Raw genomic sequence first — 26,156 nt, 5'->3', positions numbered from 1 at the left:
TACAACATGGAATTTGACGATTTATTTATTTATTTATTTTCCAAGTAATTTTTTATCTGGTCTTGAGCGATAGTTGTCCAGGCTTTCTGGAGGCTTTTCTGGACAAAAATGTTCTGTGGCATTTTACTAATTTGTCTCAAGGGAAGATGCCTATTTTTACTCTAACAGCAGGTAATGAGGCTGAACTGAACAAACAGGGAAAGGGTAACAAAGATCATACACACAGAAATTTTAAACTCTGGAAGAGTTTTATGACTTGAAGCCAAACCGTTAGCAGTATTTGCGGATTGTATTTTACTTTACAGTACTAAACTGGATATGTTTATACCACAGTGACGACCAGGAACTGAAGTTTTACACCAAGTAAGAGATATGGTGCTACTTTAAATTACATATCAGAAAGGTTGCACTTGGTGAAATTTTAGGAACTCATATAAATAATTTAATTAAATAGGAAATAATAAATTAACTGATCTGCCAATTATGGAAAACAGTACTCTTCAGCTGTGCTGCATTAGATTCTAAAGAAAATAACTATTAACAACTTTATTTAAAACGAATGGAAACATTTCTTAGATACTGAGCAGCAGTTCTAAGTCAGAAGGTTGAAAACAGCCAAATGCAGCACATTTCATAACTGCATCTGGCATCTATAAGCTGCCAGCTTTGATCTTATCCGTCAGTTTGATCTGTGGCTCAAATCCAGTCTGACAAATTGAGGCTGTAGATCAAACCGTCACTCAAGAATAAAGGAGGGAACTTGGTCTCCTTGAACAAATGTTTAAAGAGACTGTGGTTGTTTTGGTAAAGAGGAAGTTTAAAAGGCGAGCAGGCAGTTCACATGAGCTTTATTTTTTCTTCACGCTGCTTTTTGTGTGCGATGGTGATTTCCTCTGTTTCTTTGCAGTGTCAACATTTGCTCCATTTTTCTTCTGGAAAATTTACTCTGATGCTTAAGTAAAGTTTGAAAACTTACCGACAGCATCAATGTAACTTTCTGAACTTTTAAAGACCCCAAAATGAGTTTTGAAGATACCAGTAAAAACGTACATTTTTATCTAGCATCTTTTACTTTTTGAAGGATTGTTTTAAAAAATACTTGAGCAAAGTCCCTACATTTTCTCAGGAAAATATCTGAAGCTTGAATGTTGGAATCCATATGAATGGAACGGTGTCATATCTGGAGATTAATACATCAAACTCAGATGAAAATGTGTCCATTTTTAAAAAGCTTTACCTTCTGTGAAGCCCTTTGACTGATTTGGACAGTTTGAAAGAGTATCATGTGCCTTGTTCACGAGAGGCTATAAACAAAATCTCAGCCCCCTGCACGAAAGACTGTGGTTCCTACAGGCCTCCAAATCTGCTGTCAGAGATCAGACATCGGAATATCTTTCAAGCATCAATCATTTTATGTCAACTTGAGCTCCATATTCATAGTACCAGATATTTGCCCCCAACTTTTAAGGTCCTGAAACTGCAGTCTCTGTACTGTGATGCTGTCCAAAACCTGAGTGAAGTTTCTTAGAGATGTTCTGATGTAATGCTCGTAGACTGACAGTCCTCTCTAATCTGATGGGTCAAGGCCAGGTTTTTGACTGAGTGATTGCGCACACAGGCTGTCTTCAAGTATTCTGGGACACAGCCAGAGGACAGAGAACGGTTAATTATTGAAAGCAATCAAGGGGCAGCGACTTCCACTGCTTCACAAATACATTTTTGGAGGTGTCGTATCTACGCAGCTTGAGGAGCGTTTCAGTTACACCACAGCTCAATCTAGACAGATGAACGGCACTACGAGGGAAACATTCAGGTTCATATATAGTTCAGCTTTGTGCCAGGAAATGATTCACATGAACAATACTGTACATATTATTTGAGCAACTTTATCCAATTAGTAGCTGCCTGCAGTGTGCACATTTCAATAAGCCATACTACCTATACTCCACGTAGCTTCTCAAATTTCCACTATTTTTCCACATATTTCCACTTCCTCTCGCTTGGTCTTCAATAATTCCTCATCTCCTTCTCAACCGCAAGACAACATCAGCGTCCTAAACTACAGACACCGAGTCGCTTGCATGAAAACATCATCTGATCCGCAACGTGACCTTAGAATAGATCAAGACGAGATAGAGGAGAGGTTTGTGTTCCTTTAATTTTGTCCTAATATCTTTTGAGGACATTAAATAATCAAATTTCACTCTGTGTGTGTGAGACAGAGAGAGCGCCGATAGAGAAAAAAAGACAAGTTTTCCCACAGGAACGCCAAGAAGCAGGTTAGCGAGATAAAGTGGGGACGTCAGCCTCAACGTTACAAGTTGGATGGTTGCCCTTTTAAAGGTGTTAATGAGTTGGCCATGTGAGGCGTTTGGGCTCAATAAGTGTGTGTAATTTACATAACCATTACCATTAAGCAAAGCATTTAGATCCACTGTATTTAGGCCAGAAAACAAAGTCACAAAAAACTAATAAATGCTCAAAAGATTTTATTAAAAAAACAAATAAATAAATTCAGTATATTTATTTCTCTGTCCTCATTTGTGTTTATATTTGCAATTCATCATCCATTCTCAAACATAAACACACACACAGATAGAACATCAAGTACAGGCTAAGACTCTGCACCAGAAAATTCACAAACTAATTGACTGTACGGTATGAACTGAACTGATACCCCAGATTCTGGGCCAGTAAGGCTTTAGTGTTTCCAGGTCAACAGACAGATCAGCTGGGAGTCAAAGGATGCAATGACCTCAAATCCAAGCATGACTTAAGGTGAATGTAAATTCTGGCCTTAATCAGTGAGTAGTTACAGTTGGCTAGACGTGGTTTTTATAATTTAGTAGCATGGGACCTGACCCGAACTGCACTGACACAAAGTCCTCTGAACAAAACATGACTCGAAAGCTAAAATTGGAAACAGAACTACTACTCTACAGGCCTCGGTTATCATGTTATGATAGTACAACAAGAGAAAGACTGAACAAGTACGGCATGTTTGGAAGGTTTGTCAGGACAAATCCTCTTGCCTATAAAAAGAACGTTGCTGCAAAGCTTAGATGTGCAAAGCTGCATCAGAACAGACCACATGAGCAATTTTCTTTAGATTGATGATACAAAAGTGGAGACAGCATATCATATCACTGCAAATCACAGTATATCACAGCATATCAGCACAAAAACCTGATACCTCAGCTGCTAAGCATGGCGGTGGGGGGATAACGATTTGGGCTTGTATTGCAGCCACATGACCCGGCAACTTGCAGATATTGATTTGACAATGAATCGGTGACATGAGTAAAATGTGAGGCCAACTGTTGGACAGCTAATGTTGTCTCAAGGTGCAGCAAGACAATGATCGCAAGCACAGCAGGAATTCTACAAAAGAGCATCGTGAACGATTGAAATGCTGTGGCAGGATAATCAGACAGAAGCATATGTCTGCAAACTTCAGTGAAATTATTATTTTAAGTTGTTTCTGCTAAAGATGGTCTACAAGCTACTGAATCGTGGAGTGTACTTGGTCTTTGACAGGACTGCAGAGAGTCCTGAGAAAGCTTTTCTTTCTCATCTGTACAGGCTGTGAAGCCTAAAAAACAGGTGGCTGTTTTTTAGGCTTCACCTCCACTGATTAGATTCGCTGAGCTTTATCTGTGGATCTGTGACTGTATGTGTGCATTTTGACCATTACAACTTTTGAAGAAGCCTCTGATTCGCTTTGGGTGAGTCAAATTCTAGTTTTTTAAAAAATTAATTATGAGCACTAATTATTAACTAATATAGTAAACTAAACTAATTATGTGCATCTGTGTTACACAGCCATATAGTCTATAGCCCCTCCTTGATGACCATGCTCATATTCATATTTTAATAAACCAGCTTATGATGATGTTACAGCGCTTATGCCCGTTATCGATGCCACTGCTGGTATTGGATCGATACTAGTGTGACCGGATTGTTGCTTTAGTTTGCTTACACATGACCTCTCACGCGGGCACACTTTGATCTGCTCCCTCCTCCCTGTTCTGCTGTGTTTAGTTGTCCAGCGATCATGTGACTCGGTGACACCAAGAAGAGCCATGCAGGCAGTAAGTGAGAAAGCAGAGCAACGCGTGGAACTACTTTACAGCTGTAAATGAAAACACTGCAAACATCATGCATGTTGGAAGATAAGTCTACACTGTGGCAACACTGGCAACTTATATAAAGACATGAAAGACCACAAAAAAGAGAACTTGGTCCCAGAACAAGCAGCAAAAGAAATGAGAGGATGAAGGAAATTCCTCAGTCATACCCAGACTGTCAGCACGGAGTCAGAGCTCACTGTCACAGTCCTTTTAGAGACGCAAAGAATAACCAGGTAGCTCATGTAACAATAACGGTGATTTAGTTGTCATTAAGATGTATTCAGAATTTGCAAATTGATGATGATTCATCTCATAAATCATGACACACTGCTCTCCCCTGCATAAGCTGCCTTTATAATTTTGGCTGTACTGGCTCTGAATTTACTTGGTCTCAGATTGATACTAAAATCTGCAGTATTGCACACCAGTAGCGGTGCCTCAGAGGAGTGTGTAGCCACACAGCATCCATTTGCTTATTTGGATAATTATCTCCGCTATTAGCAGATTAATGCCCGCACACTACAGTTCATGCATTACATGTGATCTGTACATGGGAACTGTGCATGAAGTTTAGAATCTAATTCAGCATACACGGCCATTTTAACAATAATTGATAATAATTTCTTCTTTCTTTCCCAGCACCCTGTGCACTTTCACTTCCACCCGTTTCCCTGAGATTTGTTTTGGCACTGGTAGTAAATGCATGAGATGTCTCATGGCTGCATGTAAGCCAACTTAATTTAAGAGTTTCTTCACAAAAGCCACAAGCAATTCCAAACTGAAGGGCTACGTTATTCAAAGTGAAATGTTCCACATTAAGGATCAGCTATTGGAGAGGCAATGCACATATATTTATGATGAGAGTTTATGCCTAATTACCTTGGTGTTATAATATGCGAGCCCTCATGCTAAAGACAACAGAAGACAAGGGCCCCGAGTCAGAATGATTTTCTCAATTAAAAAAAAACATGTTCTGGAGCCCTTGACTCTCAGAAAATGAAAACTCAAAAGTGGCAACACTGAGGCAAAAAAAGAAATAAAAATGATAATAACAGCTAAAATAAGCTTTGAAAACAAACTTTAATAATAACCAGCAAACCACAAACGGTACCATCAATCTGTGCTGCTTTTCTAGGACAGAAAATCCTCTGAGTGTTTGCTATGGATGAATGTGAGGCCATTCTGACTGAAGGCTGAGCTCAAGACATTACTCAAGAGAAACTATAATGAGCACAGGCTTGATTACAAATTCATAACATGACATTTTTATTGACTTTATTTTCCTTTCCATCGCAGACCACTACGCTATGATGTCCTAAATTATCATGGGGATGTTTTTAGAAGCATTGGTTACATTTGATTTTATGTGGTTACATAGCACAGCGTGATTAAATCAGTTTAAATATTTAATCTGGTTCTGGGTGTATCATTATCTTAAATTTCTTCGTATGTGAACAGATTAATTCTCACCATATCGCTCTGCCTCAGTGCTGTGCAGCTGTGTCTGCGGAGGCTCCCTTCATATATCCAGCACTGACTTTAAGAAAACAAAGGGTAAATCCCCTCCTTTCTCCAAACAGACCTTGTTTTGTTAGAGAAGTATGAAAATGATTTCATCTGACTGACATTTGGTCCTGATTCGCTCCCACTGAAGTTAAGTCAACTAACTTCCTGCTCAAAGATCGACTACCTGATAATGAGGTGCTGCTCCTATATTTGACGTTGGTCTTTCATTTGCATTTTTTAAAAGTCGTTTTATCTTTGGGTTTTGTGAAGCCTTGCCAAACGTAACTGAACCTTGTGACTCAGAGCTAGTTATTTATGAATACTACAGTGTGCTTCGCACCATTTTCTGGGACCCATAGTTTTCTTGAGATCCCAGCCATCACTGAGTTATCAAACTAATAATGGAACACAACTACGATTTGTGAGGCAACTACCAGTTAAAGTGAATTCTTTACAAGTTTCAAACACTTTATGCCAGTTTTCACCCTCCACAAGTTTTTTTAAAGCAACCTCCCTTTGACAGAGTAATATGAAAGATGGATATAGTCTTGATTTTAGCTGTAACAGGAGGTCTTTATCCTTCAAAATCGGATCCTCTACCAGAGGCCTGGGACCTTGAGTGTCCACCACTACTTTGTCCGGCTGGTTAGCCATCACCAGTTTGTCAGTCTGTATCTGGAAGTATCCACAGGATCTTAGCTCAGTCATTCCCAACCACCCTAGGAGGCGTATCCCATGTTGACCTGGGACTTCCAGGCCATACTCGGCACAGATGTTCCTATGCCAGCCACTCAGTTATGGCGTTCCATGTATGCCATCCCTGCTAGCATCTTGCACCCTGCTATTATGTGCTGGACTGTCTCAGGGGCATCTTTGGACAACCTGAACTTGGGGTCTTGCCTGATGTGGTAGACCCCAGCCTCTATCGGGCTTGTGCTTAGAGCTTGTCCCTGTGCTGCCATGATTAGTGTCTCTCTGCTGTCTTTTAGACCAGCTTTGTCCAGCCATTTATAGATTATTTCAATACCAGCCACTCCTTCTATCTGGTACATGCTGTGAAGAGGCCTGTCTTTTCATGATGGTTTCTCTTCTTGCTCTTCTTCTTTCTTGTGTTTTTGCTGCCTGAGATAGTCACAAAACATGATTAGTTATGGCTATCTTCCTAATGTACTCATGGAACTTTTTTTGTTCCATCCTGGACAGTGGTTCTAACACTCACTAGTCCTCAGGTCCTTCCTTCTCCTTAGCACGCAGTCTTAGGATGCTGTGCTTGCATGCATTTTCTTGATATCAGTGAATTCTATCTAAACCTTTGGCCAGCTGTCCCAGCAAAGTATCTGATGACCAGCAGGGGGTAGGTGTTGGTAAATGGACTGGTTCTTATATAGCACTTTTCTACTCTAGCTGAGCACTCAAAGTGCTTTACACAACTTGTACATTCATCGATTTACACAAGCACTTTTTTTTGTCATTGTTGATTGCCTGGATCTTGTTCTTCCCATTCAGCTGACTTCCCAGGCTTGTCTTTGGTGATTGCGGCTTTCCTAGTGGCCTCTTGGCCTCTTCATGGTTCCCATTTGCCACTGGGATTCCTTCTTGTCTTTTCTGACATGTGTGCAGTGTGTGTGTGTGTGTGTGTGTGTGTGTGTGTGTGTGTGTGTGTGTGTGTGTGTGTGTGTGTGTGTGTGTGTGTGCGTGTGTGTGTGTGTGTGTTTGAGGATCAATTCTGCTAATAAAGTTTTTCTACCTAAGAGATTTGCTAAAGTATATCTATCTGTAGCCAAGAGAGAAAGTTGTTATTATTTAATAAAAACTGGTTAAAATAAAAGGAGCGATCTACACTGAGTTTTATTTGGCATCACCAGAAATGTTGGAAGAAGCTCTGAGGACTTGAAAACTATGGAAATTGTTCACCTCAGACAAAAGAACAGGCGACTATCTTTCTGTCGATCGAACTCACAGCTATGCTGATGGGTCATGGTAAGTGGAATATTTGAAACGAGTCTCACAGATAGAATCTTTTGGCTAAAGCTGGAACACACAGGGATCAAGAAGTTCAGTTCAGTGACTTTAACTGGTGGAGTTGAAGCAGATAGTTCCTGGCTACAGCTGCCTGAGTGCATCATACACTTTATATAAAAGATGGACGTAGCTTCCAAGACAAAAAAACCCACCATCCATCTTCTGGCAAAATGTAACAATTAAAGTGAAAAGTCCAACTCAAAAGCAGCAGCAGAAGAACATCAGAACTGATGGATGATGGTAGCTCTGAGAGCTCTTTCCTCTCTTCAGTCCATCAGACTCTTTACAGATAGGTTTCATGCCACGAACCCCCAGGTTTCTGCAAGTCAGACTTAATTCTGTCATCCACCAGGAGTTAAATCAGTTTGATGACTAACAGGTCAGTTAAAATTAATTGTTTTTTCTCTCAAATTCTGTCTCTTTTAGCTTAATACAACGTTTAAAATGTGTGATTTGTTGGAGAGCTTATTCCAAGACACAAAAATCTGGGCTCAAAGCAAAGCTCATGGAGCAGCTTAGCAGGGAAACAGCAAAGCCTTGAGGCTAAACCGAGCTATGTGGATATGTGTGACTCGCTGAGAACCAGGCTTTTCTAAAAATACACAGTAAGGCTTGTCTGAATAAACAAAGCAAAAAAAAACAACAACAACAAAAGAAAAACTGAAGATCAATTACATAGTGAGCATGTGCTGATACTGAGGTACTGAAGGAAGTAGTGCTAATCAGATTGGGAAGTGACCTTGTTTAGCCTCTGCTGCAGTCTGTCTACAGCCTGCAGAACTGTGTCATCTTATTTTTAGTTCAATATCAGCCTGACAGTCTCATTCAAAATATTAACAAGCTTTAACCAAAACAAAATCAAAGTTCTCACTGAGATTATGATTATATACAGTGGTTTTAGACATTTAATAGCTAACTGGGGAAATAAGTAAACTGTGTGCTGAATATCAACCTTCATTTAAATCAAAGGGTTTAACAACAGTATTGCATGAACTTTTTAGGAATTACAATGACTTTTATTTATAGCTTCCCAATTTTTGCCTTTGTTTTCCAGCAACAGAATTCCATCAAAGTATTAACAGACCATTGAGCTGTCCATGGTGTAGCTAGCAGCTGATCCATAGATCCTAAATTGGACAGGCGAAAGTGAATGGAAGGGATGGGTTGTACTTCTGCTCTGGAAAACAAACAGCCTGTGGTTTCCACCTTGTTGCATGTAAACCCTCTGTAGTTAGACCTATGAAGGCATCTCTGGATTACAGTGAGATGCAGACCTTATAAGAGTGTTCTCAACTTGGTTCGATGTTGTGAAAGCTGTTTTCTTGACTTTGGAAATAATTCTCGAATCATGAACTTTTGATGTCTTATGTGATCTTTCAGACCTTTTGGTGTCGCTGAGCTGATCAGGGTAACCCTTCTTTTTAAGAATCTACCAGATCGTTGATGAGGTTAAAGGTTAACCTAATCATGACCTCCTTCACTTACATCCATATCTCTTTGGACCTCTTAGCCTCTTGTCTAAATGATACAAATTAAAACTCACTGACCTCTTGTCTAAACTTCAACGAAAAAAATGTTACCACGCAAGTCAAAAATAAAAAAGTAATAAAAACACTGATCACATTTGTCTCTTTTGTTTTATTTTTTTCATACTGAAGCACTTTATTATATTTTTGGAATTATAGTTTTTGCTGCATGTTTAAATCCAGTGTTTTGTTGTGCTTTCATTGTATCAGTCTTTCTCAGAATAATATCTGTATTTAGCTTGCTGTACATTTTACAACCTATAAAACACATAAATAAACTGTCAGATCTTGTCTACACACACTTACATAAAACAGAGAGTGACACTGGAATCAGTTTATAGTCCCTCATGCAACAAGGGGCAGTAAAGTCATATTTATTGTCAGGCATGCAGGGAGAGGCCTCTGAAGTCCTACCTGACATCAGAACAACTAGTTTCCTCAAAAACAATTTAACTCAAGTGAGCTGAATGACATCTTTACTGCTCTGCAGTCAGTCTGGAATAAAAACACACACAAGCAGAGCAATGGAAACATGAAATGAGCACACAAATCCTTGAACGTCTCAATCTCAACCCCAAAGTTAATTTAAGCTTTGTGCGGTGCACATATTCGTGGCTTGAGTTTATGTCAGATTTAAACTTTCCCATCGTTTGTATCGAACATGAGTCCGTTATTCTTCACTCTTTTGGGCAGACTGAGAAATGTAAAGTATGTGATTCACCTGAAGCTAAAATAAGTAGTTGAAGACTTCTGCCAAGCAACACAGAGACACAAATGTAATGTATAAAACTGAGCATTCAGAGAGGAAAGAAGTATCTGAATATTTTGCTACATGTGTTTTTAGCATTATTTTTGTTACAGACTATTCACTTAAGCTAATAGCATACTTTATGTCATTACTGAAAAAAATCACTGAAAAAATCAATTAAAAACACCATGCTGGTGAAACTCTTGGATTTAATATAAAAAGTGGCCAGAGCTCTGCAGACAGGACTGACTTTGAACAAGCATTTCCTGTTTCTGATCAGGAGGGATTTCGAACCAGTATTTCTTACATTGGTTACACCCTTCTTTTTGATAGCAAAACTCCAAAGTTAGCTTTTATTCAAATAGATTAACTAAGCCAGACTTTATTGTAATTTTTTTTAAGTGCCTGTTGCAAAAACACATTCTGTTCTGATTTCCTGAGTTGAATTTATGGAAAAATTCCAACAATAACAAAGTTTGAGAAGAATAAAATATTACTTTTGCACCAACAAATTCCCAAAGAGCTATTTGCCAAAAACTTCTCAGCATACTGAGCAGTGTGTCCTTAAAAATTTGAGGAAACTGGACAAGAGGAGGACAAAAGAAGTGATCCTAATAATCTATCTATTGCAGATGAACAGCATCTGAAAGTCATGTCCAGAAGAAATAGGAAAAAAATCCAGTAAAAGTTCTGAAGCAGGAATTCATCAGGGCCATCAGTTGATCCATCTCATGTCATAAGTCAACCTTAAGGAAGGGAAGCCGGGAGAAAAGGCTGAGCTATGCTGACTTACACAAGAACCGGTCTGAAAATCAGTGGCAACAGGTCTTATGGAGTGATGAATGCAAATTTGAATTTCTAGTGAAATATATGTCAGTGTGTACAGAGGAGGTGAAGAGAGAGGTATAACAGTGAGTGTCTACAGTCATCCTCACCATAACTATTTACTTTAATACAAAATTTTAACTTATTTAAACATAAAGATATTAATTGAAATATTTGAACTCTCTTTATTTACCAGAACACTGCTAAGTGTCAAGAATCTAAGTATAGCCGCCTAAAGGATAATGCTACATGATCTACTGTATAGATATTTAAAAACTTGTTCAGCTCTTGTTTAGGATGCTGACTAAATATGAAGAGCCGAAGGCAGCGAAAGGTTTCAAAAAGTCCTAAATTGTATTCAAAGAAAGCAAATAAAAAAACAACCCACATCTTTTGTCCCTCTCAGAAAATAGGCTGATTAAATGAGATTTCAAAGACCTGATTAGCCAGTGTGGGTCAATTTTACTGTCTGACTTGTCACAATTACAGTACAGAAGCGCAGAGACAGAGATGGATAGTGGCTCTAAGGGCTATATGAGTGTCTTTAAGAGTCACCAGTGAGGTTCAGAAAGTCTGGCCCAAGCTGACAGCGACTGATGTACCTCACCCAAAGAGAACAAATGAAGCAATAAAACCAAGAGGGGTTAGTAGTTTTTTTCTTTTAGTTACTGTCTAATTATTTTTCATGCAGTCAGTTTGTGTTTTACTCATCCAGTGTCTTGCTTTTCAATTACATGTATTATAACAAACAGCACAAATAGTGCACTGCATGGTATTTGTCTTTCTCGTACTTTTCCCTCCTTCTTCACAACGATCTCTTTAGATAAACGCAGAAGTCAAGGATAACAAAATAGAATAGGAAGTAGTAGGCTGCGGCTGGAGATTAGAAGGAAGGTGATAATCGCAACACAGTCCAACATTTTTACATTATTATGTTTAACAAGACGAAGGAACAAAGGAAAAGCTAGAAATCTGAGTAAGGAACCCAGAGCGAGAGCAGTGAGACGCAGAGAGGAGCTGCTGGAGGATCTGACGTTTCAATCAAACAATAATAAATCATACTAGTCTCATAATAAATCACAGACTGGAGTGTTTACACTGTCCTGCTTCGCCTGTCTAAACTGTCTGTGGTTAGTCATAACACGCTCACTTTCACCACTGACCTTCTTCTCATCCTCACAGTTACACACCTGGAGAAAGTGTTATATCAAAGCAGGAGGAGCTGGGGATTACACTGACAACCAGCAAGTTTCTTACGCTTTCATGATCATGCTTTGACTTTAATACATTTTAACATGTTTTATAGTCTTCTAATGACATGAAGGAAAACCGTGAGAGACTGACAAAAGTTCATCCATGAAAATACCAAATCTTATGCAGTCCTAGACGGTGAAATCATAACTTGCCTACAAGATGGGAAGATGTTTAATAAACCCTGTTACTTAAGTTGGGATCACTCAAAATGAGTTCAAGGTATAATATGTAACACTTATGTTTTGAAATGTCTGATTGTCTGTAGCGATGGAGGGCACATTTTCTCTTGCAATGATGATGTGATTACATCATCTTTTCAAAGAATGTTTAAAAACAGAAAAAGCCTCAAAGTTTTAGCCTCAAAGTTTTAACTAATAATATTTTTAACTTGCATGCAGGTTTAAAAACTCATGTATGCAAATTCAATACACCTGGTGTTACTGGGTATAGTAATAATAATAATATTTCACAGTTCTTCAGCCAGGATGGAGTGCACAAAGTTGAATACATCCCTGAAGACAGGTATGCTTTAATCCTGTTCTTACCATATATCTCTCCACAACAAGTTTCAACTGGCAACAGTTACCAACCTCCTGCAAACACTTGCCAACCAGTTGGGGAATACACATTTTTCCCTAGCGATAGTGGTTGCCAGGGGGTCTAGGCTTGCGCGACTGGAGCTTTAGAAATTGATTCCAGAGTGACTGCTAGCAACCTGTTGCAACCAGCTGGGGATTACTCACTGTTCCCTAGTGTGACGAGACCCTCCCACTGCCTCAAAGAAGTCCTGACCCGCTATTACAGATAGTCTTCCAAACTACACAAGCAGGCCCAGATAAACTACTCTGTCTCATCATTTCTTTTAATACATCTCCGTCTTTGTCACCCTAGTCCCTAGTTCTTTGCCCTTAGGGATTAATAAAAACCCTTTTGCTAGACTTTCCCTGCTTGAGAGTGCTTCCAAACACTACAAGTGCCAGTTTCCAACACAGCTTCTTTTATTTTTTACATTTTTTTTCTGTCTTCAAGACCCGACAGAGCTAATAATGATGGCACCTCCTAGATGTAATCACTGTGGGTGATTTGACACAGGCCCCACAGGGGAAGATATACATTTGTTTTGATAGGCTGAGAGGTACTTCTCTTGACTGCAAAATACATCTTGTCAATGTAAAAAAAAGTTTAAAAAAATCTGGAATTCCCCCTTAATATTCCTCAACAATTGTTTTCCTTGGGTCAATACCTTCCTGGTGTCATTATCGTAGAATTTGTGTGTTGCATTTTGCACTCATTCCTTATTTGTCTTCTAAATCCTTGGGAATAGACTTAATTTTCCAATATGGAGCTGAAAGTTTCATCTTATCTCAACATAAGAGAGTCATCTATCAGCAGGGAATGCCAGCGTGGCTTTGACCCAAAGAGTGATCTATCTTTCGTCCCAGATGACTTCCATTCCAGAGAGATTTCAAATTCTACTGTTTTTCAGTGGCTAAACAGAAGTGCTCTGCTACAGCAGATCATCCTGCTCAGTCTCAATAACAATCACACAGCTGATAACAGTATCCGCTACTTAGCGGAATTAACAGAATTCAACAGTACATCATCGCTACATCACACTCAAACTGATTATGTGTTACGGGAATGGTATGATATTCTGAGTTGTTGGTTATTTCTCATACCAGACATTCAACACTTAGGGGAACAAGAATCTGGCTTCCCCAAAATATCAAACTACACAGTACTTCAGTATGTACACTTTCTCTTCTTCTTTTCTTCCAGTAAAATGTCTGAGGATAATGTGCAGCTTGGACTGCGGCTTCACCACACTATGCATCATCATCATCTTGCACCTTTCACTCTTGTTTAACTCTGTTTCTTTTATTTTTCTTTTACTTTTTTAACTCAAGTTCACACATCCAGCCCACACTGTTTTAAGTACTGATGACAGCTGCTCTGAGGGAGGTAAAGATGATAGAGCTGAGCAAATGACAGAAGAGCAGAGGAGAGGTGAGATTCAACTTGGAAAACGTATCATTATCCTACAACTGTAGCAAAACAAACTTGACCATTTACCCGTGTCCACTGTGACTAAAATCATTGTGTTCATGAGGTTTTTGTCTAATACTAAAGTCTCTCTTTGGAATCTGGTCATTGGTTTATAATCACCAAGTCAAAACAGATTTCTCCTCAAATTAGCCAACAAAAGACGATTTAGGCTGTAGTAGCACAAATATTCTTATATCTGCAATGTAACAGATAAATACAATTTAAAAGTGGTAGAAAAGCAGTGTTGTGATAGTTAGATTCTGGTGTCATTTTTCATGTATCAATGGGTCAGAATAGAAAAAAATATCAAAGATCACCAGTGACGAGAACCCCATAGTGTGACATGACCCACAGGGCTAGTGGGGCAATGGAAAACACGTCTGATTACAGATCAGAAGATTTTAGGTTCAACTCCTGGCTAGCTCAATACTGTAGTTTTACAGAGGGGGGAAATAATAATAAGCCATATCACAAACATAGGTTAAGAAGTAAGGTGATGATTAGGAAGCTGCAGTATGGCTTTATTCTGAGAAAGCATATAGTAGGGTGCCAAGAGAGAAACTGTGGTGCTGTTTGAGGAAGTATGACAGAGACGTATGAGAGGGTGGTGCAGGACAGTAGCGAGATGTGTGGTAGGAGTGACATATGGGTTCAAGGTAGGGGTGGGATTACATCAGGGATTAGCTCTGAGCTGGTTTTTGCTAGTTGACAGGTGAGGTCAGGTGGGAGTCACTGTGGACCATGATGTTTGAAGATGACATTGTGATCTTCAGTGAGAGTAAGGATCAAGTGGAAGAGAGCCTGGAGAGGTGGAGGTGGAAAAAAGAAGAATGAAAATCAACGGAAGCAAGACAGAATGCATATGTGTGAATTAGACTGAGACAGGTGGAAAGGGTAACAATCAAAGAGTGGAGACAGTGAAGGTAGATGAGTTTTAATTCCCTGGGTCACAGACAGTACACGAAGAAGAGCATGCAGGCAGGCTGGAGTGAGTTGAGGTGAGTGTTTTGGGGGGGGGGGGGTTACAGGACAGTAGCGTCACCTGTTTGGCCTAACAAAGTTGAAGATGTTAAGGTTTTACAAGACAGTCACCAGAATGGGAAAGATTAGATCTGAGTACATCAGAGGGACAGATGACGGACAGCTCAGGCTGAGTAGTAGTAAGGCTGAGATGGTTCAGTCATGTGCACAGGAGGGATATATTGGACAAAGAGATGTTGAATATGGAGAGGAAGAGATGACATGCAGAGGGTTGGTGTGACAGGATGCTAGGGATGCAGTGAAATGGAGGCACATGACCCATTGTGGTGGCCCCTGAAGTTGAAAGAATAATAAGAAGAAGAAGATAGTATGTGATATGCTAAAAACTTGCTTACCATAACACTTTAACTACAAACACTGAATAATCAAATATATCTATGCAATATATATATATTTCAAATATGTACTACTAGTAATACTATTACTTATTATTAATAATAATAATTTCTGTCCTGACAGTTAATCTGTCCTTGAAAACAGATTGCTTTGCTGCATCCACTTGTGCTATGCTAGCTCAAGTTAACTGTCATCTGGCTGTGACAACTGATGTGCCGGCCGAATTAATATAAGATAAAACAACACTTAAATTATACTATATAAGCAAAATTGTGGAAATAAAAGCAGGAACAGCTCATCCAAGGAAACCCATGCCACGATTCTCCTAGTGCACAGTTTTTAGAACAACCCATTCATTCCCAACTGCATGGCAAGGCGCCGTGGTAATGGGACTGTGGCCTAATACTCGTGTCCATATTGTGTATCTATAGAAAGACATACTTTATAAAATGCTGTAAACACCATATTGGCGCAAGGACACAAGACAAGGAGCAACTCAACATTTTTAACCTGTTTCAAATCTCCAGATGCTTTTGTCCCTACAATGTTTACTAGTGTGTGAAACCAAAGGTTTTGTTATGACTGTCCACTGTTGGAGCTTCGTGTGTCCACAGCAGATGTTTGTTAGGAAAACAGCTCCAGGGAAATTCTAATATGACTTAATTTTCCACCTACCAGGATCTACAGAAGTATTTAAAGCATTACTGATGGACGAAAATACTGGGTAAGGGAAAATCCAAATGACCAAAAAATATGCACGAAATATTAATTGTTTAATTGTTGGATGTTTTGTTTTGTTTTTTTCAATTTTAGAAAAACAAAAGACGGTGGCACATTTTAAAAATTGACTAGTGGAGAAAGTAATTAGGCAAAGTAAGAAAAGAATGGACTTTATTCTAAATAACACCAATTCAATTCAAGTCAGTTTGATTTTTATGGCACCAATTCACAACAACAAACAGTTTAAAGTGTTTAAAATGTAAAGCATGTCATTAAAAGCAAGCTAAAGCAAAGAAATACCAATGTTAGAATCTGTTGTAAAACAATTCTGCTTTCCATTGGATTCATATCCTACTACTCTGCCAACATTTTCCATATGTGCCATCACACATGGACAAAGACATTTTAAAAAGGCAAGGACACTTTAATGTAACTTTGAAAAACAGTTTCCTTAAAGGCCGTCATCTCACTGAAATAAAAATGAGATTCGACAGGATTTCTCCAGTAATTTCAGCTTCTAGTATCCTGCCGGCCTTAATCTGATTGTCCGAGTCTGTTTTCCATCGGAGACAGATTTAAGACAGGACATCAGATTGGAGTTAACACTGTTTGCCTTTCTGTTTCCTACACACCGACGTGCAGAAATCCATGGAAACACGTGACAGCTAAAACTAGCATGCCATAAGCTGAGATATCAGGAAAGCGTGTTTCATTTTTCTATTTCATATAACAGACACGCACAGATGATGCACACGCAGAAGGTTTCTCGACACGTTCAAAAGGTGTGACTGCCTGTGCTTGCATGTATTTTGTATGAATTCATTTGTCACACGTGTGCATGAGTGCACACACACTCTCACTGTTTCTCTTCAGCAGTGAAGTACTTGTATTAGAGTTAAACAGTGCAGACACAAGCAGGTCTCCTCCATCTTTCTCCCAGCTCGCAGGAGCTGAGAGCACAAACACAGCCGTCAACTAAATCAGCACCATAACATCAACAGATGTCCTGGTGTGAAAAGCCTTCTGGACTTTTAGTGTTATTATATATTGTAATTACATTGAAGATCCAATCTGTAAAAAAGACAAATATGAAACTGTCCACTGTCCGTGCTATTTAACCACTAAGAACCAAGATTTAGCCAGATTTGGGCATTTTAGCTGCTCTTTGAAGGGTGCTTTTTGCTCCACTTTTCTATAATTTAATACTTACAAAGTTCACCATGTTAGATTGGTGCTAGTTTACCTAAAAAAAACCCAGACAAATTCTCCAGCAACAGGAAGATGGTTTGGTCCCCTGGGAGCCTCTATTGCCTGACTCCGTCTCAGATTACATGAAGAAGACAGTGAGAGAAATTCTCCAAGATGATTGAAGTAACCTGCCTGCCAAGTATCTTAAGAACTGTCCAAGTGCAAAATGCTATAGTCAAAGCAACTTTAGCGCATCAAGACAGTGACAGAAATGGAGTCTATCTGCTCTCATTTTACCACTGAATTAGCTGAAGTTGGTAATTAAGTTCAACCTGCAAAGACTGCCAATATTTGGCCTTCTATAGAAATTTACATGAACTAATATATTCACAGTATAGCCAGAATATATTCAGAGTATAGCCAGGTCAAATCATAGATTTGAAATAGAAATTCCTCCAAAAATAATGATGTCCTTTTGCAGGACAGCAAAAGGATTGACAAAAGGCCTTGCATAAATTGGAAGCCAATTATTTGCAAGCCTTCGTCAATCTGTCTGAGAGTGACTGCAGTCAGACTGCAATTTCTTTGGGCTCAAAACCGATCACTGAAACTAATTGTGATCATTAAAAGGAAAAAAAAAATCAATGAGTGGTTGTCATCCTACTTTTAGCCTATTGTGATGGAGACATTAAGGACAACTTGTAATTTACTAACACCAGCAGGTGAGTCACAGTAAATATTGATTTGACTCTAGTTTTTTCTATTTACTACACTTTATGATGAATAAAAACTACAAATAAATAACTTTTAGTGCCCAAGGTAAATTCTATTTCAGTGACTACCAAGAGAAAAAACACAATGGCTGATCTTCATATTGCTGTTGCTACATTCTGTTATTGCTGTGCATACGAGTTTATCTCCTCATCATTCTCCCCAGCTGCTACTGTGCACGTGCTGTATTAAACGGCATGATTAAACGTTAAAGAAGTTTCTGCAGAAAAACACAGCACAAGTGCAAGTGTGGGTCAAAGTCTGAATGTTCTCTTTCAAAATTTCCCAACGGTTCCATAAAAAGCATCTGACATGTCTCATGATCAGAAAACAAGGGATTAAAAGAAGGGATGATTATTAAATTCATTTTATCACAAATGTGAGCCTAGGATAGCAACTAGGTGTACACAGTATGTGATAAAATGAGATATGATCAAATAAGAAATACCTTATTTATCCCCAAAGTTGGGAAATGCTACAGTACTCAAAATGTGAAAAAGAACTGTGATTAAATAAATATCACAGTGCAAAAAAAACACTCAATAAATCAAAATGTAAATGTGATTTACTCAGCTTAAATCCACAATGGATACATGAATTGTGGTATGTGGAATTGTGTTTTATCCTTGTGTTGGTAGAGCTGAAACAGATGTTAGAGAAAGTCTTCAGCTGCTTGTCCAGCATGTGGTGCAAAGGGTGACCAAGATCCATTTCTTGTCCATGCTCATTCAGCCACAGTCCTTTGGATGATCTCTGTGTCAGCTGATGCAGGAATCCGAACAGTGTGATGAATAAAACTGGATTCAAACAGCAATAGAAATGTCCATTTCCCTCAGTGAGTAATACCTTGCCAGCTAGCAATATTCGGGCCATGAAAATCTTCCCCACAGTTACATGTCTGCAGCTACAACACTTTTCTATCACAATTAGTGCGATTTCTCCACTTTTCTTCTTACTGCTCAGATTAAAGTCCTTGGCTGACACTCTCTCTCTCCCTCTACAGCTCCATGAAGCAATGTCAAACTATACTCACTATGTTCCCCCTCTTCTACTGATTTGCGATGCAGTCCTGTTTTACCTTCATAAAACTGCAGGAGTTATGTGGCTCAACATAATGCAACAAAATAAAGTTTGGCAGCTCACAATAGGCCACAGGATTATCTTCGTCCAGGTGCATGGATATAACACTCCAAATGAGACTTAGTGGCAATAAATTTCCCTTGTGAAGGGCACTGAGGAAATCGTCCAAAATGTTCAAAATGTCCCTGACATTCATCAGGGACTGATGTGAGTGTCTCTTCTGTGTCATGTAGGACCATAACTGTGTTTCTTAATTGCAAGTGATCACTCCGAGGAGGTCAACAAAGGGACAATTCCAGTTTTCCACTTTTCAAGATGACGAACCTCTTTAATCTGCTGGTCTTCTTCTTCTTCTTCTTAACAGCTGCTAGTTAATTAAAAACATTAAAAATAATCTTTTTGGTGTGTCAAATAGATGGAGTAATGAACTAATAAAAGTCCAGTGTATCATCCTCTTCTCAGTTTTTTAAACTCAGGCAAAGACTAAGGAAAACAAACAATCTTTCAGTCAGATGACACAGAAAGGTTTAGGTGTAGGTCTTTTCGTGGGAAATGACAAATTAAAGTTCATTCTTGCCCAAGGCCTTCATTTCTTTTTGAATCAGTGAGGACAAAAACAGAACGTCAGTGACGTAGTAGCGCATCCGGCTTAGGTATTCATTACAATCCACAAGTTATTGCCCTGAAAAATGACAAATGTGGCCTTAATGTTAACCTGAAACAGGTGATTCTTGTTTATTGTGGACAATCAAAGCCTTGCCTTGATCACTGAGCGAAAAAAACATACACTCTCTCACTCAGATGCACTTACACCCCTTCACACACTGAAATTACTGCCCTTCACATCAACATTAAGGGACTGTGATGTCTGCCATCAGTCTTACATGATCAAATATGTCTTAGGCCACTGGTTATAGATAGACTGGTACAAATGTGACTTGTGCCTTGCCTGTGCGATTACCTCAGTGCCATGGATGTCCCATTGACTGATGCAGCTGAGCATGCTCTGTGGGTTGGTCCATAGGAGCAGCTCCCCTGCCGTGCGTACCGCTCATCCCCGCAGCAGAGAATGACCAGAAACGCCCTCCGAAAAGCCCGGTTTAGGAAGGCGTACAGGAAAGGGTTTAGCCCTGAGTTAATGTACCCAAGCCACAACCAGGCTGTCCACAGCTGCCAGGGTACCGAGTAGTGGATGAAAGGGTCCACTATGTTGGTGATAAAGAATGGAGCCCAGCACAGGCAGAAACAACCCATTATAACCGCCAGCGTCTTTGCTGCCTTGGTCTCAATGCGCATGCGGCTGTGACCTACAGGAGCCTGCTCTGAGGAGGAGGAACCTGTTGGTGTCCTAAGGCGGTAATGCTCCAAAGGATCTGAGGAAGTGGATGTCCTCACGGTGATGACTGGAATTGTGCCGGTGACCGGAGCAGAGCCGGCACGTTGAAGTGTCTCTATCTGCCGCACGTGGGTCATGGCAGTAACATAGATACGCTGGTAGGCTAGGACCATGAGGCCCAGCGGCACGTAGAAGGCCACTGCAGAGCAGATCAGGGCGTACGGCCGGTTAACCAGAAACACACAACTTGTGTCGTTCGAGCCTCCCGCCAAGGCTCGCCGCTCTTCAATCTGCAAAGAGAGAAGACACAGGAAGAAAAAACAAGTGAAATATGGGGCTCCCAGGAGGGGATTAGTTTAACTTAACAAAAAACATAAAAAAAAAACTGGAACTATGGAAAGACTTAGGCCAGCTGTTTCCCTCTGCTTCCTGCCTTTTAGTTAAGGCGGGCTAAAGAAAGAGGTAAATGCTACATATTGTAATAATAAAGTACTTTGGAATATCCTGTGTCTGGCCAGTTGCCCATATCTTTGTCCTCTATATAAACCATGAGTAGGTCAAAGTAAATTAAAAATCTGCAGGCGGAGAATTGCCTTAAGCTGAAAGATTAATTTTATCTCATCCCTCTATGTAGCATTTGGGTGCAGTAAGGTAATGCTGCACCCTGGGACACTAGAATAAAACCAAACTATCATCAAAGCAGAACAAAAAGTAATGTGTGACTCATCTTGAATTGAAAATGCACTCTTAATGGACTTTTAGTATTTAAAGTGCCAAAATAATGCATTTGAAAAGCTAAATAGCAATGTCTCTATCCAAAAAAGACAACCTTGCTACAATTGCAGTTGTGAGCTGCTTAATGTAGGAATAATTATTCTTTCTACTGTCTACATCCAAGAGTTAGCAGAAACTCAGCTGAGGGGAAGATTTCAGTAATGATGGAAGAAGCACGAGCCTCTTGTCACACGTTTCTGATTTGATAGTTTGGTGAAAAATGAAAAAATAATCATTTCTACCTGTAAATGAAACTACACACAATAAGGTTTGTATACTTTTTGAGCAACTAGGTGTTAATTGGAAAAAGATTTAGGTTTAATCAAAGCTTAACACTTACACAATTATCAAAAGAAAGTAAAGAAAAGAAGTCCATCACATCAATTTCCTCCCTAATTATTAAATGTGACGTTCATCTTTGTGTTACATTTACTAGGTAACCAAAAAGTTATTTAAGCTGACAACAGCCACATGGTAAACATGTATTCATAAAGCTTACTGAATAAACTGTAAGTAACCGTCTCACAGACAGCCAACTGTGCCGCTGTTGTTGTCCATTCTCCATATGGATGTGGGTGCTTACTCCTACAGTGTCACTTAGTTGCGATAAGAGCCAGAATAATCTAGCATTTTTCAAAGGATGAGATGTCAGAGTCTTGAAGTTGAATCTTGACTTTGCGGAGATGTGAAATCTTTATTTTAATACTTTAAAAAATAGCCTTTTTGATATTATTCCTCCAGTCTTGTGATTGCAACAAGTCCAACTACATGCAGAACAGGAGCCTCACACTTACAGCAAAAGTCCACGAAAGGTAACTTTCATCTGTGTAATTGTTTTGCTGTCTGTTGCCAACTGTGTATTATTTTCAGCTGTATACATTTATTATACATTTCTTTGTACAATGCCTCAATACTATGCAGACCATCGGGAGATATACGCACTGAGAGGTCATCTATCCATTGCCTCTTAGCTTTGAGCAAAGGGTCACATACCTGAGATATGTGAATCCTGGAATTAATTCTAAATTTTGGAAGTGTTTCCTTTGCCTGATCGTAATTTTTTTAGTAGCTGTTTGAGTGGACTATCTCGGGAGTTGTTTATTATTCCATAGAAGTGCTTGAGGTATAAGCTCTGTGTAGCTTATGGCATAGACCACGGTGATAACCAGTCCCTAAGGTAAATTTCTATCTGAAATCAACTTGGCCAGCTCAATTTAATTTGATTTTATTCTACAGACAGAAAACTTTGCTGCAGACAGTATCTCCCAAATTGAGCATTTCAAGACAGAGATCAGTTTCAGATCACTATCCCTGAGCAGACACTTTTAAAACCAACCAGACAAATACTGTTTGGTTTAGCTTGTGCTTAGTGAGAAGAAATTTCAGTTTCAAACAATCCCTCTGAAACAGAACAGAAGCGTAATGAAAAACGCATAGGCGCGCACACACACACACACACACACACACACACACACACACACACACACACACACACACACACACACACACACAGACAGCATTTAAAATAATCCTATGCAATTTTGTATACCATGTATGACTTCTAGCCATCGAGACAGCCATTAAAAAAGTAACACTGGCTTTGTACGCTGCCAGACAGAAAGATAAGAGAATAGAGCTTTTCATTAAGTCTGGATGAATAAATTCATCTGTCCCTGCCTGCCTCTGGGAGTCCTGCTGCTCATTTCAAGGCAGCTCTGAAACAAGCTCATGCCAAAACATACCTAAACCAGAAGAAAATGCTTGTTGAAGTGCTGTCTTTGCTCGCAGCGAGAAAGCTTCCACAGGGACTGGAATTGTTTTGTGATCATTCTATTACTGTGTCATTGTTTCAGGGATTGAAAATGTTATTAGAAACAAAGAATATTAGACTGGAGAGGTTAATGCCGCTTTTGCCCTCAAAGAAAGAACATACCTCTCTTTAGGCATTTGAGAGCGGTATGAACTTTTCTTTGTGATACTTTGTTTAAACATACTGTCTGTTTGGTTTGATTCAGGGGTTGTAGTAAAAAAAATGTAAGCATTAGAACTATGTAGCCACTTGTTTTGATCTCATTAGTGATGGTTTCTGATCTGAGCTAATGAGGACTTACAATATCCTCGATCCCGATGGCGTTCCAGCTTTGCATGATGGGTAGAAAGGAGATAAATGTGGGAATGAGCCAACAGCCACTGAGCATGACTGCCACTCTCATCGGGGTCATCTTGTGTCTATACACCAATGGCTGGCAGCAGATGGCATAATACCTGAAATAAGACACAGACACTAGCACACACATACTTTACACTAACATACAGATTTAAAAATGAATGGGGGGTTGTGCTTCAGAGGTATGGGGTATTGGGCACATACTCTATTCTGGCTAATTTGATCCCTGTATGACGGTAGTGCAGCCATTGCTGTGAAATAAATCAGACTTTTTCCTACTTTTGTAGGAAACCTTAGTGACTTTTTGTGATATTAAACTGTTTGGCTGCTCTTCATAGCTGATTCTGTTCACTTTTACTGACAGAAATACTAGGTTCAGCATGGTGGCATGACCAATGCTTGCAGCAGGATCTGCTTACACCAGTAAAGGCAATATAAGGCAACAGCTAGGTTTGCCTGTCAAAGTCGTATTTTTGTTTGTGACTCTCTAAGAGACATCAGAAGCCTTTGCTGAGATCTCATAGATTTTAGGAGGGCTACCTTCAGTTATCTCCCACCACCGACAGTCAGCGAATTTGCGGTAAAGAGGGTAAATGGCATTGAGTTTTGGAGGGCTGACCTCCAGCGACAACACCACAGCTGTCATCAAGAAGCCACAGCAGCTTCTCTGCCTCCTCTGCAGAAGGAAGACAGCGGACCTCCTCACTTCAGCACTGACAGTCTCATACAGATGGGCCATCAAAAACATTATTACATACTGGATCACTTCTTGGTTTGCAAACAGCAGGTCTGAGGATAACCATAAGCTGAAGAGGATTGTGACAATAGTAGAAATGATAATTCTCTGTTTGAAATCTACAAGCAGCACTGCATGGGCATGTCCTACCAAGAGGACTAACCAAGGGCCGACCTGCTCCGCTCCTGGACACACACGAAAGATTAGGTCTCTGCCAGTTTGATAATGTTTTGTTTTCTTCTCAAAGAGCGGGAGGCTCTGGATGAAGAGAGGAAAGTCTGGGGTACCTGCTTAGAGGGCATCCCCTACGACCCAAATAAATGGTAGAAAAATACAGACGGATCATTTGTTAGGTGTCCAACGTAAGTAACTGACTGTCTTCAACATTAAATCAAACCCTATTTTTAAAAAAATGTTTTCAGTGGGGAAACACATCAATATATGCCTTTTTTACACAAACACAAACCTATCCAGTGCAATGCAGCAGAGGTGCAGGATGGATGCTGTGGTCAACAGGACGTCCAGAGATGTTCGCACCAGGCAGAAAATCTCTCCATAGCGCCACTGGCCAGTAGTCAGTTCGATGGCAGCAAAGGGCATCACGACCAGAGCAACCAGCAAGTCAGCAAACGCCAGCGAGACAATAAAGTAGTTTGTCTTTTTCTTTCTGGGAGAAGAAGACAACCATAAAGAAGTTGGAGAAAAAAAAAGATCCAGAAAAAGTTTGATTTACTCTAAATGTTCTGTCTTTAAAAAGGGGAGCGGCTTAGTCGGCGCAACTCTGTAAAAATATGAAAGACAGGCATGTTTTTGAGTACAGTTTTATAAATAAATAGTATTAACTTCCATTTGCTTGTATGAACTGAGGAAAACCTGCAGTAAAGTCTATCTTAAATAAAGGTCTTTAATAAGGTCTCAAAACTTTTGAGGCACAGATCCAAAAAATTAATTTTTGGGGAAGTTACCAAATGTCAAAACAAATTAATGCCCATCTTTCTGTCTACCTGACAGGGTTTGTCATGACAGGCTGAATGAAATTTGAGTGCTCTGACATTTGATGGGTTTGTTTAAATATTACTGCCAAAATGAGAACCATGTAGTTTGAGAAAAAACAGATCTTCAAATGCTGGTTTAATTTTAAAAGACGGAAAACAAAATTCTGAAAGTTATTATCTCACTCAAAAAAACTTAGCTACATTATGTCAGGTTTATTGTATTTATTTTTAGGATTATTCGATTTTTATTGTGGCTTTTCTGGACGTTCTCAAAAAAGATTTTAGGGAGCATTTGCAAGTGGAGGAGACCGAAGATTTAAACCTCTGCCTTCTTCTCTGCTGAAATCACAAAAACCACAGCTGCTGCTGAGAAAGACAACAGTGCTCACCGCAAGTGTCGGTCCTTGCAGAGCGCCACCATGACCAACAGGTTGCCAAAAACTGTCATGATAATGATGAGCGAGAGAAAGATGGTGAGAGCGATGGTCTCCACGGAGCTCAAGAATTCCTGCTGCTCCTGTTGGCCCGGCTGTTGTTCTTCAGAGTTTTTTATATCATCCAACAAACTGCAAGAGAAAAATAAAACAAGTAGCCGACCAATAAATCAGTTATTAGTTGCATATGCTATAGTCTGGTTATTGAATGGGATATGCATGATTATAAGTTTTACAGTGGGTATGGATAGATTTATCTTAGTTTATCTTTGCATGTAAATTTGATTATATTATATTATGTTACTTGTATCTTGTATCTCTGACATGTATCTGAATTTTATGGGTCAACTGATATTATATGTAGCTACCAAGAGATTGCAGATGAAAATCAGCTAGCAGCTTAAGCTGGGACGAGACATTTTTTCCCCAAATGTGATAAATGTTTCTTTTTGTGCGTGTTCCCTCAGAAAATTTTTAAAAAAATCAATCAAATGGCTGTGGTGTGCTTTCATTCAGCACAC

The 26,156-nt window shown here is 39.5% G+C and overlaps 1 protein-coding gene across 2 annotated transcripts in view; it reads right to left on the bottom strand.

Moving 5' to 3' along the window:
• Positions 1 to 26,156, bottom strand: part of si:dkey-247m21.3 (5-hydroxytryptamine receptor 4) — a 52,241-nt gene that overhangs the window by 8,330 nt on the left and 17,755 nt on the right. For both annotated transcript variants that reach the window (XR_010094474.1, XM_063480817.1), the window contains exons 3-6: positions 25,591 to 25,767; positions 24,673 to 24,873; positions 23,415 to 23,568; positions 20,155 to 20,819 (exon numbers count right to left, since the gene is read on the bottom strand). Coding sequence is in view for 1 of the 2 variants with exons in the window: in XM_063480817.1 (XP_063336887.1) it covers positions 20,155 to 20,819; positions 23,415 to 23,568; positions 24,673 to 24,873; positions 25,591 to 25,767 (1,197 nt within the window). In the remaining variant the exon portion in view is untranslated. The remainder of the gene's footprint in view (positions 1 to 20,154; positions 20,820 to 23,414; positions 23,569 to 24,672; positions 24,874 to 25,590; positions 25,768 to 26,156) is intronic.

This window comes from Pelmatolapia mariae, linkage group LG7, assembly GCF_036321145.2.
Source record: "Pelmatolapia mariae isolate MD_Pm_ZW linkage group LG7, Pm_UMD_F_2, whole genome shotgun sequence".
Taxonomy (NCBI): Eukaryota; Metazoa; Chordata; class Actinopteri; order Cichliformes; family Cichlidae; genus Pelmatolapia; species Pelmatolapia mariae.
Note: the sequence above shows the minus strand (reverse complement) of the source record. Positions and strands in the feature narration are given on the sequence as shown.